Below are 16,743 nucleotides of genomic sequence, written 5' to 3'. Positions count from 1 at the left end.
AGTTTTCAATACATGCAGCGCATGGAAGTTGTCTGTGATGCGCTTCGACGAGTGCCAAACTTGGAAGACGCGCGAGCATGCGCTTGCTCGGTGACAGTGTGCGGGCCAACCCGCGACGTCACATCACGGATGACGGCGTGCTCAATCACTGTTTGCCCAGGTGGTTTTGCGTACTGAACATTACAGTGGTTACGAAAACGGAGATTACCATCACATTGCGCGGAGTTTGTACGGTCGCGAATATCCCACTTTTGTGGCAATGCGACGAGGCGACGAGGGCATTGACTTTGTCTTCCAAGGTTTCTAACGAAATCTCTCAAATTGCTAGCGGCTACAACAATGCCTGATCGAAGGCTTCAGCCACAGCTCGATACAGAACAAAAGGATCACTAGAGACTTCCGCGCGGCTCGCAACCAGGAGATCGCCTTGATGGGGAAAGAAGAGTTTCCACAAAGCCCGAGCCAGGCCTTTGTGAGGAACAAAATCTTCCGAAAACTCCTCGAGAACGCCTTCGAACCCAGCAACGTCCATGTCTCTACTTTTCCGAAGCGCGCATTCCTTGAAGCTTCCTCGAAACCACGCCCAGAGTTTGGAATCTGTTGGTGGCCATTGATTTCCCTTGCCGCATATTGCGGTCCATAGAAAACAGTAGAACAAGCTTTCGAGATCGGGTTTGTACGTATGTTTCTGAGCAAGTAGGACCCCGATTGCCATGAAAGGTCTTGTTCCGAATCGCGATCCTTCTTTTGGCTCGTCTTTGTCCAAGCGCTGGGCGACGTCGAGATCGATCAAGAAGCCTCTTGGACCATGGCCGTGCGGCGAAATGCTTATCATGATATTGTCCTTCGATACATCGCGATGCAGTATTTGGCCATCGAAATAGAGCGAATGATGGCCTTTCGCAATGTCACGAAAAGCCTCCAGGATTTCCGAGGACGACGTGTACTCTTGCATTGGCCGCCCAACCGGACTGATAGCTACGCAACAGAAGTTAGCATTGACTGAATTCACGTACTTATCACTTGGATTGGCCACGCTGAGCGTTGTCTGACGATCGATTGAAATATGTTCCTGGTAACAATTCAGTAAACTAACGCGTCAGGGCCTACCTTGCGAACCGCACACTTACTCCAAGGGACAGTACTCTGCAGTGGCTGAAGTCTAACCCGTGGCGTAGCTCATCAATGGAAGTAACGGAGAGATGGCCGAACAGACGCACAACACCCCAAACATTCCTCTTTTGGACTAAGCCTGTGATATCCTCTTCTGCTGTCTGATCCACTCTGCGCCATGCGAACTTGACTACGAATGTGAAGTCCTCGGACTGCGATCTCCGCGCTCGATAGCATGTGGGACCACTGTAAACTATGCTAGGAAACTTCCTGATTGGGAGATCTTCGAGGAAGAGTCGTGCGAATTCGCCATCGCTCGCTTTACGTATTTGGACGAAACCGCCCAAGCCGTCAGTGTGAATGCAGGGGTTGATTCCCAGCTCAGACTTGTTCATTAAAGCGTAGCCGGCAATGACACGTAGAACTCGGTCAGCATCTGAGTCGATGTCGAAAGATTTGTTCGTGTAAGCACCACTCCGATCAAAAACCCACAGCTCAACGTGCCGTCCGTAAATATGAAATCCATGGATGGAACATCGCGTGGTCTGGTTGTGGAATACCCTCCAAGCATGCAAGGAGAGTTGCCTACGACCGTCAAGCACCTGAGATTTCTCTCCCAGACTGCTCGCAGGACTGGCTTGTCCAAGCACCTGAATATCCGTCCATGCGGAGTCTCTTTGCCTTGTAGATTCCGCGAAAGCCAGGTAGAAAGTAGGACCTTCATTTGTGCTGTTATCGTCCGACGGATGATGCGTTGATGCCCGATACGGGTTAAGAGTCGGTGGTAAAGTAAACGCATAATCCAGAATCCATCCCAGCGGATCTGTTTCAAACTTGTGCTACGCAGATGGCTCCGTGTTGGACTGTGTCTGTGATGCCTCCAAAGCTTCTGCGACAAGCCCAGCAGCCTCAGACCATGACTTGTTCTCGAAGTACTTTTCATAGAAGTTCTCCACTCCACACACGACGTTGTCGCCCAGATCCTCCAGCACTGTTTCGTACTTATTGGGCACGTCGCCTTCGCGAGAGGCCATGTTTCCACTATTTGTCGCCGTGGTCGACTGGCAGAATGTGATGAGAGTGAAATCATGGTATTGATTGACCCTGAGGAATGCTTCAGAGGGCAGTCCGATTTTGCATCATGTGCCGCACATGCATGATGATGTTCCTGAGATAGCACGGCAGTGAGGGGCTTTCAACCTATAGCTACTTAGAATCTTGCATTTCAAATGCATACCGCAGTGGGCTTTAGCGGTGTAAATTCTTATCTCTGCCTCATGTGTACACCATTCGTGTTCTCATGTATGTGATGTTAGAAGTGCACAGACGCCAGGGACTTTCCAGTACGATGCATTTCCTATACTGTGACTATCCTAACAGTCTTGTCCTTTTACTTCTTGGTGAGCATTTTGCGCACTGTCTCGCGAATGTCTTCGGGTTTGACATCAAAACTCTGGAGAAGCCGTTCCAATGTCGGATCCCTTACTTCGCATTCTTTCAATTTGAGCGCGTCATACGTCTTACTCCACCAGGTAACCATTCCATGATCGATACCCCTCTCGTGCTCATAGTACCTCTCGTACTCGTCACGGGAGGTCACTTTGAGCTTGATCTCTCGACCTACCGCGCTGGAGACCATGTTCGCGACATCACTCAACGAACAGGTTACACTGCGCGTGAGGTAACATGTTTTGCCCAGCCATTCATTCCTTGGCGCGGTCAGGATGACAGCATTCGCCAGGCCGAGGTCCGGAATACTGGTCCAGCTGATCTGGCCATCGCCTGCCACGAGCAATTCAGATCGATCGTCGTTCTTGAGGTCGTAATATCCGAGGTGCAACGGCCAGCTCTCGCTGTACAGACCCTCGCGAAGTATGGTGAAGTCCATGTGCTCACTGTTCCGCTGTAGCCAGACCTCGGTGCGCTCGTGTGCCTTCATAACTCGACTGAGACTTGGGTTGGCAAATGCGAGGCTGGTGTAATACACGTGTTGTACTCCAGCACGTTTGGCTGCTTCTAGAACCAGAAAGTGGTCTGTCTCTCGCCCTTCGCCGTCAGGAGCATCGCCATAATCCTTTTCGCCCCGCGGACTAGAGATCAGAAAAAGCTTCGTGCAGTGATGCAAAGTCGACGTCCATGTCTCTATGCTGTCATCGAAGGTGGCGCGGCGAACCTGGACCCCTTGCTGAACAGCAGCAGCGAGCTTCTTTTCTCCCTGTTCGGAAGATGTCGTGCATACGATCTGGGATGCAGGTAGCAGTTGGCGATCCAGGAGCGCATTGAGCGTGGCGAAGCCCAATTTACCTGACGCGGCCACGATGAGAAGCAAGTCTTTCTCCGCGGAATCTTTGGCCATGTCTGCGTGAACGTGTTGATGGAATCGTCGTGACAAATGGACCTGACGAGAACCCATCGCAATATATATTGCCGCAAGCATCCATTGGAATTGTTCAACAGAACCACCAACAGAATGCTGAATGCCACGTCCTGACGTCAGCTTACTGCAGTGTGTCAACTTCTTCGCATTCGCCAAGTCGTCTCATCACTTCGATTGATCAGCTCGCTTGGATTAAGCCGTGATGCTCGCTTGAATTTGTCAGCAACGATCACTCATTGTACTTGAGGTCGTGATGGTCAAAACTAGACTGGTTTGTAGTGACCTAGGGCTCACATCAAGTGTTGAAGATTACATAGGTACCTAGGTAATGATCTAATGTGAACATGAAAGGTCGGATCGCGAGATGCGCCGCTATTCCATTTCGGGCCACATCACGATTCACACTTCCATGTACACTGTCGAAGGAGAGCAATTGAATTTATCGCGCCGCGGCAATCGACTAGAAGTCTTCATGAAGGACACGATGCAGTATTGCGCTATCTTACGGCCACAGCCGTATGCGATGTGGGACGCTTGCGCGAGAGGTTTTCGAGACCATGAGATCTCCGTGAACGATTATTTAGAGTTCTAGATGCTCAACGCGTTCGCCAACGCTGGTCACCCGCAGATGAGTCGATCAATCGACGAATGCGTCACCCAAATGTCAACCGGTGTTGCTCGTAAGATGTTGCATGCTGTCGAGGTGGAAATAAGCCGCCGCACATGAGCAAGCCGGAGCATTCTCTGAAGCGACCTCAGTCGCAGTGGTTCCCAAAGGATGAAGAAAACAAAGATCTCCGCAGTGCCTAAGATATTCAAGCGTATGCCCACAACGCCGAGCCGTCTCAAGCGTCGTTCACTGTTCAACCCACCAGCCTGTTCTGCCGCCGGTTTTCTCCTCAACCGAAAATCAAGCCCATGGCTTGGACCATACGATGTGCTTTGAGATTTTTGAGCATCGCGAGCACGCGAGGCTGGAATCGAAGGAGCAATTCAGTCCTCATTGGCAAGACTAAAGACGACTGCGAGAGGAGGAGTACCAGAGCTGGATGCAACTTTGTCTTCGACAGCTGTACCTATCTCCCTGCGAAAGGTCGAATTTTTATATGGTGGTGCTCTGCAAATTGAGCTGATTACATCGTGGTCACTGATTCATCTACGTTGGAGAACCTGTTGAACTTCTCTTCGCCGACAACATCATGTTCGCAAGACCAGGCGTGGGTATGAATATTAATATTACAAGACACGCCTCTGTCTTGCTTACATTTGCGCCGAGATCACATTCGGACTTCAGGAATAAACTCTGTATCTTGATAGTAGTCGACTTCCTGATGCGTGATCTGTCTCACGATGCGACCATGCCCAGGTAGTGTAGATGATTAATGCATTGCCGCAGTCGATCATGTCATTCCTGGCGCAGATTCAAGCCGACATGAAATCTTTGGCGACGTCACCGACGTGCACAATTCGGAGTCCGAGCACGTGCACGCATGATGAACACCTGGTACTTTTCGTGCCTGGCATTTTGAGACATCGGACGCTGAAACATGGCCCAGATGCACGATATTCATCCTCATTGCCAACATAGACTTCTGTGACCATTTCCTAATCCTCACAATCAAATTCTTCAGATAATTCCCGTGAGCATATCGGCACATTGAAAAGTACTGTATGCACTGCATTCGGTACTTGTCGGCATCTTCCAAACTCCGTTCCGATCGTGACTCTCCACGGCTTTCGCCGCCGATCCATACCACCAATTCCCTAGGCCGGCCGTCCAATCTATCTATACAGTACGTCAGACTCACACGACATTACAACGCACTCTCCCCGACACCAACTCCACCCGACTCTCTTCCAAATTCGACGTCCACAAACCAATCTCACTGCTGCAGCAATCAAAATGGTGCAGGACAATCAGACCTCGATCAACATCCCGCAGCTCATCGCTGTCGCCTTCGTTGGCTTCCTAGCCATCCGATGGTTCATGAGCAAACCTGTCGGAGGCAGCAACGCCCGCGCATCTTCCACGTCCTCCAGATCTTCCACAGGATCATCATCACGGCGATCGAATATCGACATCAACAAAATCGAACAAGTCTCCGCCGTCTTCCCACAACTCGACCGCCGCACCATCGCATGGGACTTACATCACAACGGAGGCAATGTGCAAGGCACCATGGAGCGCATCCTCAGCGGCCGCGGACTCGATACTCCGCCGCCTACTTTCCAACCGAACTTGCCTGCGCCCGTCGAGGCGAGCGGAAGCACTGCGATAGCGGCCGTCCAAGCCCACACCGCCGCCAAGCTCAGTCTTGCTTCGTCCTCAGGGACCGATCTTATCACTCGGTATAACCTGCAATCGCGGGTCAACGGCAAGGGTAAGGAGCCTGTATTGAGCGAGGAGGCGCAGAAGAAGCAGAGTGGGTGGAGCGCGGACAAGAACGCCCGCGCTGAAGCGCTGAAGCGGAGACGCGAGGAGATGGTCTTGGCCGCTAGGAGGAAGATGGAGGAGAAGGACGCCGCGACGGCGGCGTGATCTCTCAATGCTTTTCATCACATTCACTACTCAATTTGACTTTGTCCGGATGGACGTCTCACACACAGCGTGCATTTCTCTTCATCGCACAGACAGTCCCAATCCTTTGTCTTTGGCGGCGCGACGATGAGGCTTCTTATGATATACATGCGATACGATTTATCCTTCTTGACCAGTCTGCGAATTGAATATATTTTATGCCATCTCGACTATCTGTGTAGAACATGTATTCGAGCTGGGCAGGGTGTCCAGGCTGCCGTCTAAAATCGCCCATGTCACAAAATTGCCACGCGATCGCCTCCAGGTCACGATCGTCTGCACCCCAATGGAAACTATTCGTGAGATACGGTTTTGGTGGATGATGTTCACTGTCGTCAACAGTGAGTCGCGTGCTCCTGCAATGCCATGGAATGGTGTTTCCCCGCCTAAACGTGGAGCAGAGACGATGCGCCTGACGAACCTTGGAAAGCGAGACCCTTCGTGCTGAGATGAACTCATGAATCTACCTAACAACCACATGTCATTGCCCGGGCGGCGCGTCAAGTGACATCTATGTTCCTGCAAACAATTCGCAAACACAACACCGAAAATAACAAACTCCTGAAACGATATACTACGGATCGGGTTGCCATCTAGCGATCGTCATAAAGATATCATTCCGGTACAGGTCCATTCGTCCAGCCAGGTCGACCACATTCACACAATTATCGCCGCTGCACAGACAATCTGCCAATATCTCTCGCCAGACCAGGCAAAGCTGCGACGTCTTGTGTAACAGTCTCTTCCAAAGTTTTATGTCATAGCATGATCTATCTATAGGGTGAGTCTTCCTCGTCAGAGCATTCACTGGCCGACTACAAAGACCTTAGATCTCGCGCAGTTTGATCACGAATCTGATTTTCGGCCCAGCGAGCTCTCATCATGAATTCCTTCGGAGTGCAGCAGAATGCGCGACAGACGCCACGGCTACAAAATACACAAAAGACGGGCTTGGGCAATGGCAATGCAGGAGCAAATTGGGCATTTGGGGCACCATCATCATTCGGCGGGCTACCAGCGAATGCACCAGGGCTTGCGGCACGGCCGGGACAACTATCAGGATTTGCGCAAGTGATGGGCGGTGGCAGTGGACAAGGTCCGATTGACATGAGTGACTTCCCAACCCTTTCCGGTGCTCCGCGCGCACAACCTTTACCTCCGGCGAGCTCTGGCGGTGGTACATGGAACAGCAGTGCTATCCGACAACCTTCGTCCACACAACAACACGCGCAAATACCACAGCCTCGAGCGCCTTCGACAGCCCCTTCGCATCAGTCTCTGGATCAGCAGTCGGCGACATTTCGAAAGAATCCCAATTTTGGCTCGCCGGAACAATCACACGCACAGGCAGCTGGGCAACAAGCACCTTCGTCGAACAGCAAACCCTGGTCAGAGATTCCGGAAGCAGATCGGTCAGGAATGGCAGGTCTGGAAGCCATGTTTCGGTATCGGGACGATCGGACAAATGGGCTACCGGGTGACCAGACACTGCCACAAAAGCAAAAAACACAGGCGATGCTCATGGGTCACGATTTGAGCTCTGCGGCATTGGGATTGGACCTCGAGTCCTCGGAGCCACTTTACCCAACTTTCTCCGTCTTTGGTGATCTTTATGATGGATCGGAATCTTCCCTTACTCAACGGCGGCCAATCCCTGATTTTCCGCTGTCCGAGTCCTACAACGTTACCAACGTGCCGTCATTATTACCACGCATGTCCGCCATGAGCGATGGTGAGTCGTGGACATTCCTTCTTAGGACTGCGTTGAAGTATCAGGGCTAATCTCATCGCTATTCTAGAAACCCTATTTTTCGCCTTCTACCAAAATCCACGCGGTCTCGAGCAAGAACAAGCCGGCATCGAGCTCCACGCGCGTTTCTGGCGATGGCACAAAATCCTACGCAGGTGGCTACAAAAGGACACAGCAGAAGCCAACCGCATCACAAGCCCCGTGCTCGTCGACTTGACCAACGGCGCACCTATCGATGGCGCTGTCACTCGTCCCACACCGACGACGGAGCGGGGAGTGTTCATCTTCTTCGAGCCTACGCCGCATTGGCGCCGCGAGCGTCGGGAGTTTACGCTCAATTATGATGAGTTGGATCATCGGCAGGGTGGTGATAATGCGTTTGGGCCTGGATTGGCGGGATTGCAGTGAAGCTGTTGTGTAGGAGTGGTATTGATATCACACCAATGTCTCATGTGGTGTTGGTCCTTGTCGTTGAGATTTCATGGTGACTTGTTGTTAGCAGAAGTATAAGCTCTGTAGGTGTGTGACAGGACTGATTGCCATCATTCAGTCCGTGTGATCTCTTAATCGTGAGTGGTGTTTCCCCAATTCTAGTACAGGCGGTAATCATCATGCCTGCATTCAGTGTTTCTGCTAGCGGCGGTCATAGCCGAGCCAATAAAACGGGGGTCCAATGCCATGTCCTGTCCTAACCCTGCAAGGTCACCTGCGGATTCAATGGACCGTCGCCTGAGCCCGACAACATGTCAAAAACAAGGCGAAGTCAAACAACGCGTATTCCTCCTCCGATCGATTCAATGTTGGCGCCAAATTTGTGGGCCATTGGCCCGCTGCATGCGTTACATACGCAGTTCTCTGCTTGTCCCTGCGTTAGTGGCGGACACGCGGAGCCAGATCGCAATGATTTGCAAGATCATGCATGTCAGACATCCCGCTCGTTGCCTGTGCCGCACGATCTTCATAAGTCAGCCAATACATAACAACATTTAGAATCGATAAGAGTCACTGCATCAACAGCAATAGATCAAAGACTTAGAGATCTCCTCGAACACTCCGTCGTCGCAATTGAATGACTGTCCGTCGGCCCGCCATGGTCTATCGTGCCAACAAATTCACACCACAGGTTTTGCTATCAGCTCCACGGCGGTCCATTGGAGTTCCTAACTCCGATGCAAGCCTCATTCTTTATACGACGTCGACATACAGCTTCGATACGCACAGCCAGTCTTACTCACTTTGTGTCTTGAGGCGGGACAAGGATTCCGCTCGATACGATGCTAACTGCAATTACCTCTTCGGCTACAGTCAGCGCCCACCAACCACTGGTGGGGAGACTTACCGCCTTGCCAGTGCCGAGGGAATTTCTAGTTTGAATTGGCTCGACCACGACGATCTCTTCACGTTCCTTTACGCAGGCAAGAATGGCGAGACGAAGCTCGTGGTAGCTAGTCTCAAGGCGATCACCGCATCCGGAGAGATGGAACTCGCGACCTCCTCTGAAGGTAAGGGATTCTACGTTGCAGGAAGCATCCAAGCACCAGCAGCCAATCTCAAAGTCAAAAGTCTCACGCCGGGAAAGAGATTCGCGGTTGCAGTCACCGCACGAGCTTCTCCTGATGGTAGTCTGTACAATTCAGAGACGGCTAAACCAACACACTCAACTGGTCGACTATACTCCACAATCCAAGTACGCGAGTGGGATCGCTACGAGACTAAAGAACGGAACAATCTGTGGTACGCGCAGCTCGACCGATCGAACAAAGGAGATCGATTCAAGCTCTCTTCTTTCACTAATGCCCATCCTCGCCTCGGCCTGGAGTGTCCAATTCCACCTTTTGGCGGTACGGATCACTTCGACATTAGCTCATACGGCATCATTTTTGTGGCGAAAGATCCTAATCTCAGTCGTGCGCTCAATAATAAATGCAATACCTACTTGCTCAAGATATTCGACTGGGGTGGCGGAGAAGCTCCAAAACCCTTGCTGGTACAAACTCCTGGCTTTGACGGCGCGGCAACTTCACCCGTCTTCAGTGATGATGGTAGCCAAGTCGCTTTCCTCAAGATGAAGACCAACGGTCATGATGCGGAAAGAAACGTCATCTTCGGCTTCGGCACAGCCGATGTTCCAGATATGGTTGCTACACAAATCGCAGCTTCGTCCTGGGACCTCAGTCCGACTTCGGTGCAATTTTCTACCACGAATCCGGATCGGCTATACGTCACAGCGAGTGATTCAGGAGTGGGAAGAATTTTTGTCATTGATCGTGACGAATCGTGGAAACCCCCTGTCGGATCTAACACCGGCGGAAATGTATTAGAAGTCCGCCCACTCCCCGGCGGCGAAATCTTCTTGTCTATGAGCTCGCTCATTGATAGCTCTATATACGTCTTGCTCCATTCCGATGGAGATGGATCATGGCCCCTCCCAGAATGGGCATCATCTGTCTCTGAAGATGGAAGTAAATATGGCCTGTCTGTGGAGCAGAGAGACTCTCTTTGGACCCCTGCAGGAAATCCCACGGCTAGAAACCCAAGAATTCATAGCCTTGTCATGCGACCTAGTGACTTTGATCGCACCAAGAAATACCCTGTTGCATACATCATTCACGGTGGACCCTCGGAGGCATGTGCGGATATTTGGTCCTATAAATGGAACCCTGCAGTCTTTGCTGAGCAGGGCTATATTGTCATCATGCCTAATTTTACGGGAAGCTCTGGTTATGGGGCTGCATTCACCGATGCCAGCCGTTGCAACTGGGGTGGAACCCCCTATGAAGATATCGTCAATGCCTTCGACTGGATTAGTGAAAACATGCCGGAAGCAGACAATGATCGCGCAGTGGCGCTAGGTGGTAGCTATGGGGGTTATATGGTCAATTGGTACGATCATGTCTGTGTGATAGAGCGATGAAAGGAAACAGAAAAGGACGCTGACATTCATCACCGCCTCCAGGATCCAAGGTCACGACCTCGGCCGAAAATTCAAGGCCCTCGTCTGCCATGACGGAGTCACCAGCCTCGCCGGCTGCTTCTACTCGACGGACGAATTCTACTTTCCCATGCACGAACTCGGCGGCGTCCCCTGGGACAACGACCAATGCGCCCACATCCGCGGCGACAACCCCTTCACCCTGTCCACCACCGCCGTCGGGGCTCGTTCCCTGGCCTCCTCTTCCTCCTCGCGGGAATCTTCCTGGAGGAAGTGGGATCCCTCCGCCTTTTTCTCCGAATGGCAAACGCCCGAACTCGTCATCCACAGCTCCAAGGATTACCGGATCGCCATCTCGGAGGGTCTGGCGGCGTTCAATATCTTGCAGGCCCGCGGCGTCGAAAGTCAATTCCTCACCTTTCCCGATGAGAACCATTTGGTCTCCCAGCCGGAGAATTCGCTCGTCTGGTATAAGACCGTGCTGAATTTCATCAATAAATTCGTCGGCAAGAGGCCTTTTACGGTCGAGGATCCGGAGGGTGAGGAGTATTTCGGAGGTATCAAGGAGGAGGAGGTGGTGGTGTCGTCGTTGGGCAAGGTCACGATTTGAGAAGAGTGAGCGTGATTAATGGAGGACGGGCTCGATTTTGAAGCTGTCCATTGTTGATGATGATATGACCGTTATTTAGAAAACAAATGCACGGATCGGTTCTGAGCCGTACACAACTCTGCTCTGCCGTACATGGCTTTTCCCCCATCCGACAACACAGTAGATCCTTCACCGAAATTTCCCATTCTCGTCTAATCGAACATATCCGTCTTCCCTCCCATCATCGCTCGAACGCGCGATCATCCGACATCGGCTCGGAAGTTTCTACAGAAAAAAAGAAATGTACGCCTTCAAGTAACGCCGGCTATCCCTCAACATAATCCTACAAAAAGGAAACCACCCCATTCCCATCCCTCAATTCTTCTTTTCTTTTCTCACTCGAAATCCACCGCGGCATCCCCCTCGTCGGGCAGCTGCGCAATCACATCCTCCACCATCGCAATCAACTGGTCGACATCGGGCCTCTCCGCGGGCTCGACGGCCAGGCACACGCGGACGACCTGTTTGACCAGATCGGAGATGACCTCGTCCTTCTTCGGCGGCTCGCCGTTCTCGCCCGAGACGACCCTCTGCTTCCCCCGCTTGGCCTCGGCGGCGCCCTCGTCGGGGAACCTCCAGTCGCCGCCAAGGACGCAGAGCGACAGCGAGCCGCCCGTCTCCTCGCTGCGCGCCTCGAACGGGGACTTGCCCACCAGGCACGCGTACAGCGTGCAGCCCAGGCTCCAGATGTCCACCTTGCAGTCGATCGTCGTGCCGGTCTTCACGTCGAAGAGCTCCGGCGCCCGGTACGGCATCGTGCTGTGCTCGGCCGCCTGGTCCTGCACCTGGAGCGCGAGCGCGCGGCTCGTGATGCGCGTGGGGCTCGGCGAGAGCGAGCCGAGGTCCATGAGGATGGGCTGCGCGCCGGAGTCCGCGATCATGATGTTGCCCGGCTTGATGTCGCGGTGGGCGTAGCTGCGGATGGCGCCCTCGGCGACGCCGTCCTGCGCCGCGAGCACTTCGCCGGCGTTGTCCATGAGCGGCGCGTTCTCGATGTCGTCGCCGTCGGACGCGCCGTTGGTCCCTGATGATCCTCCTCCTCCTCCTCCTCTTCGGGCTTCCGTCGCGGCATCTCGGTCGGCTTCTGCTGCTTGGGAACGGACGGCGCGGGCCTTCTGTCGACTCGCGGCGCTGTCGCCTTTCACGCGGTATTGGTGCATGGCCTTGAGGGCGCGGCAGACGCCCAGGAACAACATCATGAGCCTGCGCTCGGGGAAGCGCACGCGGTTGACCAGGTTCGCGTTGATGGCATCCTGGAGGTTGCCGCGCCGGTAGTACGGCAGGAGGATGTAGACCGTCTTGCTCCCCGGGTCGGCGGCGCCGCGGTCGCTCTCCACGCTGTGGTCGATGGCGTGGATGATGTTCGGGTGCGGCGCGAACAGGCTGTAGGCTTCGACCTCTTTCAGCGCGAGCGAGACGCTCTCCTGGCCGAAGGGACACCGGATCTTCTTCAGCGCGTAGAGCGTGGGGTCGCCCGGGGATTGCACCAGGTAGACGTAGCTGAAGCCGCCTTCGCCGAGGAGGCGCAGGATTTTGAAGCTTCGGCCGTTGATGCGCAGGGAGGGATTGGAGGGGAAGCAGTTAAAGCAGTTGCCGAGTTGCCAGATGCCGTCGAGGATGTAGTGGGAGAGTTGGGTGACGAGGGATGGTGGTTGTGACATTGTGGATCGGCGCGGGCAGGAGCAGCCTGCTCTCCTGTCGTGAGGTCGGTCGGGAGGTGAAGTGTGGTGTTTTGATCTCTAGAGACGAGAATCGAGTTGGCGTATAATTTGCGGCGGCGCATTCGAATGCGATACATTGATTGAGCCTCGTCAGGGTAAGCTTGGTTCGGTCGTGAAAGGCGAAGCGCACGGACCGAGCCGTGACGCGCCTCCACAGCCACGTGTCGGATATTGATGTTTCTATTCTGAGACCGGGCAGACCAACGTGGGCATTTACAGCAACAAAAGATGCAACGAAGTCGAACAATCGAATTGGTCCAGTACCACATCCGTGAAGCTACAATTCCCTCGTGACGCGATCATCGCTTACGGAGCACTCGGAACATCGGCGTTGGTCAACCCGGTGCCTTCACCTCTACCGCCGCTTCCATCCTCCTTCGTGGTGATCTCCAACACGGGAGTTACATCATAGGCATAGTCGGGTAACCGAGACTCATGCTCGGGAAGAGTGACCTCATTGGTGACGACGAAGACCTTGAGGCCATCGACGTCTGATCGGTTGTCGAGTTTCCGGCCGTTCTGTGTGCAAGTAGAATGTCAGTGTATGATTAGATTGGACAGGCCTTATGACCCCAGGATGTCATGGGATAGATTGGTGCACCAGAAACGTACCTTTCGAACTCGCCAATGGAGGTTGACCTTCAGATACTCCACCACGGTCGAATGTTGCATATCCGGGATGATATCGACGAGATATCTCTCCATCAGGGCCAAGGTCAAGGGGATTTGACCGGTGATGTTGGTGTGGTCACGCTGGGCATCTCGACAATTTGCGCAGCTGGTCTCGTTGCTCTGGCCGAAAGGATAGAATGCGCCGACGTACAGCGGCGAGAATTGCCATTGGCTAGGCTGGGCGTCATCGGGAGGGCCCAGGAAGATGAAGACGGAGTAATCGCCTCCGAGGGCGTGCTTCTCGGCCTTGATGTTGACGAGCCATTCGAGATGTTTGTCATTGGCGGGGATGAGGTCTTTGAGCTTTCGCGATGTAGCGGCGGTAACGGCGACCGGCGCCGATTCGCTCTCGACAGATTTGACGATTTCGGCCTTGGGAAGTAGCGTCTTCTCGGCCCCGTCGAGCCCTTTCTTGCTCATGACGAACAGTCGCGCGGGAGATGGGTACAAGGCGGTGATCTTGGCTCGCAGCGCTGTCTTCGCGGTCTCATCGATGGGATAGGTGGTGCCGGCAGTCTCGGGATAGTAGTATCCGAAATCCTTGGTCTGCTTCATCGTGTTCGAATCATACCAGGTCGTAGGCGTGGGTCGGAACGGATACAGTTTAGTTAGCACGGTCTGCTCATCTTTTTGGAGTTGGACGATGTTCGCCTTGCCGTTGGGCTGCGGAGTCACCCATGTATCGGCCTTGTTGTCTTCTTGCCACAGACCTTGCCAGATGGCAAGTAAGCGATCGATGTTCCTGAAGAAGGTGCTCGCGTCAGCGATCGAAAAGGATCATAAGTCGATATGTCACTCGTGGAAGATTGGACTCACGTGTGATGCAGCCAGAAGATAGGGTCGAAAGCGGATGTGGCAGGATCACCCATCTGTCCTCCTCCTCCGATGAGATCGTGCAAGTAATTATGCACATCCTCGACGCTGCCGTATTTGTTGGCGTCCATGGTGGGATCGTCCTTGTCAGTGGGCGGGAAATAACGATTGTGGCTGAAGGGGCCAAATTCACTGTAGCCTTGGAGGAGGTACGTGATGCGCTCGGTCAGATTCTGACCAGGGGGAGGCAGAGTAGATTCTTGTTGCGCGAAAAAGGTCTCAAGCGCGTTCTCCATGTCTCCCTTCTCCCCATCGGAGGGCTGACGACCTAGAGGATATCGTACGACCTCGCCTTTGCCCTTCTGTGATCAGTCGGTCAGCGTTGTGAATCCTGCATCGAATCGAGATTGTCACAAGCTCGAGGCAATACGCACATATGTGAGGGCGTCCCACGCGGCCTGTTCCTCCGCAGACGCGCCGTCCTCCGCCGGAAAGACATATTTGAAAAGCGGATTGTAATCCAACTTGGCCTTGGATTTGATGTCCCCGGGCAAACCATCGTCAGTCAGAGCGAACAGCGGAAAGACGGATCCAATGTCTCGTGGGAGCGCCCAGTCCCAATACGGCATGCGGAAGCTTTTGGCAGCTGCGAGATATTCCGACTTGAGGGGATCTTGATCGTCGACCAACCGTGCTGCTTCCTGGACATGCTTATAGAGAGCCGACTGAAATGTTGTGAATATGTCTCATAGAATAATCCGCCGACCGATGTGCTTACCTCGAAAAGTGCCAGATACGGACGGTGCCAGGTGAGGAACAAAATGGAGGAATGGGTACAGAAACCACCAAAGTCCCGCTCAGGCGCGTTGGGATTGGGGTCGACTTTTCTGACGGGAATGTCATTCCAGGCTTCGTTCGTCGGCCAATTCTCATACGGCAATCCGTGAATTCCTGCACGGCGGGGGGCGGATCATCAGCTAAGGAAGATCGTGCGTCAAGCTGAAGCACGACTCACCGGCGATCTGGAAGTAGGAGAGCGGATCCTGTTTGTCCACATCGTAGAACAGTCGGAGTCCTTTGACGTATACGTAGAGTTCCGCGTCGGTCAACGAACGGATCTCCTTGCGGTTGGGTATGGTTTCTGTTTTCTAGGTTAGCAAAAGCCGAACCACGCATTGCTGTTAATGATCAATGGCTGTTACACACCACCCTCGGCGACGGGGATCCCATTGGCGAGGTATTCGCTCCACTCGGACGCCATGGCGATGCGCTCGACGAACGGACACAACTCAAGCTGAGTATGATCGGTGGGATTATGAGTCCGGGATAGCTCGTCTTTTCAAAGGAGTACTTCATGCGAGAAGAGGCGGTCGAAGAACTCTCTTATAGACTTCCGATTTGGCAGTTCGTCTTGCTCACGTGTACATCGCTACATTGAATCGGCGTTCGCCGCAGCCATCGGGCCACCATTGCAGGCCACGTCGAGGCCAAGGGGAGAAGAGGCGTCAGAGAGCTATGCTCCATCCTGCGGCGCACGAGCGATCGAGGCTGGCTGAAAGCCTGGCAATAATGGCTGCTAGGATCGATGACATTCTGCTGAACGGTGGTGTCGATGACAAACGGAGAGTGATTGTGCTTTCGACCATGGAGGATGTCGGATGATGCATTCCGATCAAGTTTTCGGATTGGAGGATAGGTACAGCGGCGTTGTACTGAGGGGAGAGGTCGTTCTGTACCCTTGCATGGTTCATGTGTAGTACCCAGCTAGTTAGTGGTGGTGCTCGCTTGCCTGCACACGTGGAGGGAGACCTCGAGAGGGCGGGGACAACGCCAACTTCCATTCGTGCGGGTCCACGGTATCGCTCACAGCAACCTCTCTGCCTTGTGCGTGGAGAAGCAGTGGTCAAGGGAGATTCCGAACGAAGCAGACAAAAAATTACAAAGAGTGGGAGGAAATGTAGGAGAGGAGAGGGATTCGAGATACATACACTTTCGCCTCATCAACGGGGCATCGCCGTCCCTATATAGCACGTTCGCTCAGGGTGTTATTCCACCTGAGAGGAAGAGAGAAATGGGCAAAGTAGTGGGGAAGAACTCGGACGAGCATTCATGCCTTTCATGCCCTTTCCTTTCCTTTT

The 16,743-nt window shown here is 53.4% G+C and overlaps 7 protein-coding genes across 7 annotated transcripts; 3 read left to right on the top strand and 4 right to left on the bottom strand.

Annotated features, from left to right (window-relative positions):
• Nucleotides 1–331: 331 nt before the first annotated feature.
• Nucleotides 332–2,147, bottom strand: K489DRAFT_373351 (uncharacterized protein; the record flags this gene model as incomplete). Its single annotated transcript, XM_033603414.1, has 3 exons — nucleotides 332–1,072; nucleotides 1,131–1,952; nucleotides 2,079–2,147. 3 exons carry the CDS (start codon nucleotides 2,145–2,147, stop codon nucleotides 332–334), a joined length of 1,632 nt encoding a protein of 543 aa, XP_033456531.1.
• A 356-nt stretch (nucleotides 2,148–2,503) lies between these two features.
• On the bottom strand, nucleotides 2,504–3,469 carry K489DRAFT_373350 (NAD(P)-binding protein; the record flags this gene model as incomplete). The annotated part of the gene is made up of 1 exon (XM_033603413.1): nucleotides 2,504–3,469. One exon carries the CDS (start codon nucleotides 3,467–3,469, stop codon nucleotides 2,504–2,506), a length of 966 nt encoding a protein of 321 aa, XP_033456530.1.
• A 1,924-nt stretch (nucleotides 3,470–5,393) lies between these two features.
• On the top strand, nucleotides 5,394–6,029 carry K489DRAFT_325713 (uncharacterized protein; the record flags this gene model as incomplete). Its single annotated transcript, XM_033601845.1, has 1 exon — nucleotides 5,394–6,029. The coding sequence occupies one exon, from the start codon at nucleotides 5,394–5,396 to the stop codon at nucleotides 6,027–6,029; it is 636 nt and encodes a 211-aa protein (XP_033456529.1).
• Nucleotides 6,030–7,589: 1,560 nt separating this feature from the next.
• On the top strand, nucleotides 7,590–8,226 carry K489DRAFT_325866 (uncharacterized protein; the record flags this gene model as incomplete). Its single annotated transcript, XM_033601860.1, has 2 exons — nucleotides 7,590–7,800; nucleotides 7,868–8,226. The coding sequence occupies 2 exons, from the start codon at nucleotides 7,590–7,592 to the stop codon at nucleotides 8,224–8,226; spliced, it is 570 nt and encodes a 189-aa protein (XP_033456528.1).
• A 682-nt stretch (nucleotides 8,227–8,908) lies between these two features.
• On the top strand, nucleotides 8,909–11,707 carry K489DRAFT_417560 (alpha/beta-hydrolase; the record flags this gene model as incomplete). The annotated part of the gene is made up of 4 exons (XM_033608193.1): nucleotides 8,909–9,058; nucleotides 9,128–10,701; nucleotides 10,775–10,898; nucleotides 11,025–11,707. The coding sequence occupies 4 exons, from the start codon at nucleotides 8,909–8,911 to the stop codon at nucleotides 11,358–11,360; spliced, it is 2,184 nt and encodes a 727-aa protein (XP_033456527.1). The 3' UTR covers nucleotides 11,361–11,707.
• Nucleotides 11,301–13,191, bottom strand: K489DRAFT_383706 (kinase-like protein). The gene has a single exon (XM_033605682.1). It carries the CDS (start codon nucleotides 13,058–13,060, stop codon nucleotides 11,735–11,737), a length of 1,326 nt encoding a protein of 441 aa, XP_033456526.1. The 5' UTR covers nucleotides 13,061–13,191; the 3' UTR covers nucleotides 11,301–11,734.
• Nucleotides 13,192–13,410: 219 nt separating this feature from the next.
• On the bottom strand, nucleotides 13,411–15,988 carry K489DRAFT_67485 (Di-copper centre-containing protein). Its single transcript, XM_033608828.1, has 7 exons — nucleotides 15,812–15,988; nucleotides 15,621–15,746; nucleotides 15,384–15,556; nucleotides 15,040–15,330; nucleotides 14,609–14,967; nucleotides 13,733–14,534; nucleotides 13,411–13,639 (listed from the first exon to the last, which is right to left on the bottom strand). Exons 1-7 carry the CDS (start codon nucleotides 15,864–15,866, stop codon nucleotides 13,427–13,429), a joined length of 2,019 nt encoding a protein of 672 aa, XP_033456525.1. The 5' UTR covers nucleotides 15,867–15,988; the 3' UTR covers nucleotides 13,411–13,426.
• Between the last annotated feature and the right edge of the window lie 755 nt (nucleotides 15,989–16,743).

This window comes from Dissoconium aciculare, assembly GCF_010015565.1.
Source record: "Dissoconium aciculare CBS 342.82 unplaced genomic scaffold K489scaffold_13, whole genome shotgun sequence".
Lineage (NCBI taxonomy): Eukaryota > Fungi > Ascomycota > Dothideomycetes > Mycosphaerellales > Dissoconiaceae > Dissoconium > Dissoconium aciculare.
The sequence above is the reverse complement of the archived record's forward strand: the minus strand, read 5'-3'. Positions and strand labels throughout refer to the sequence as shown.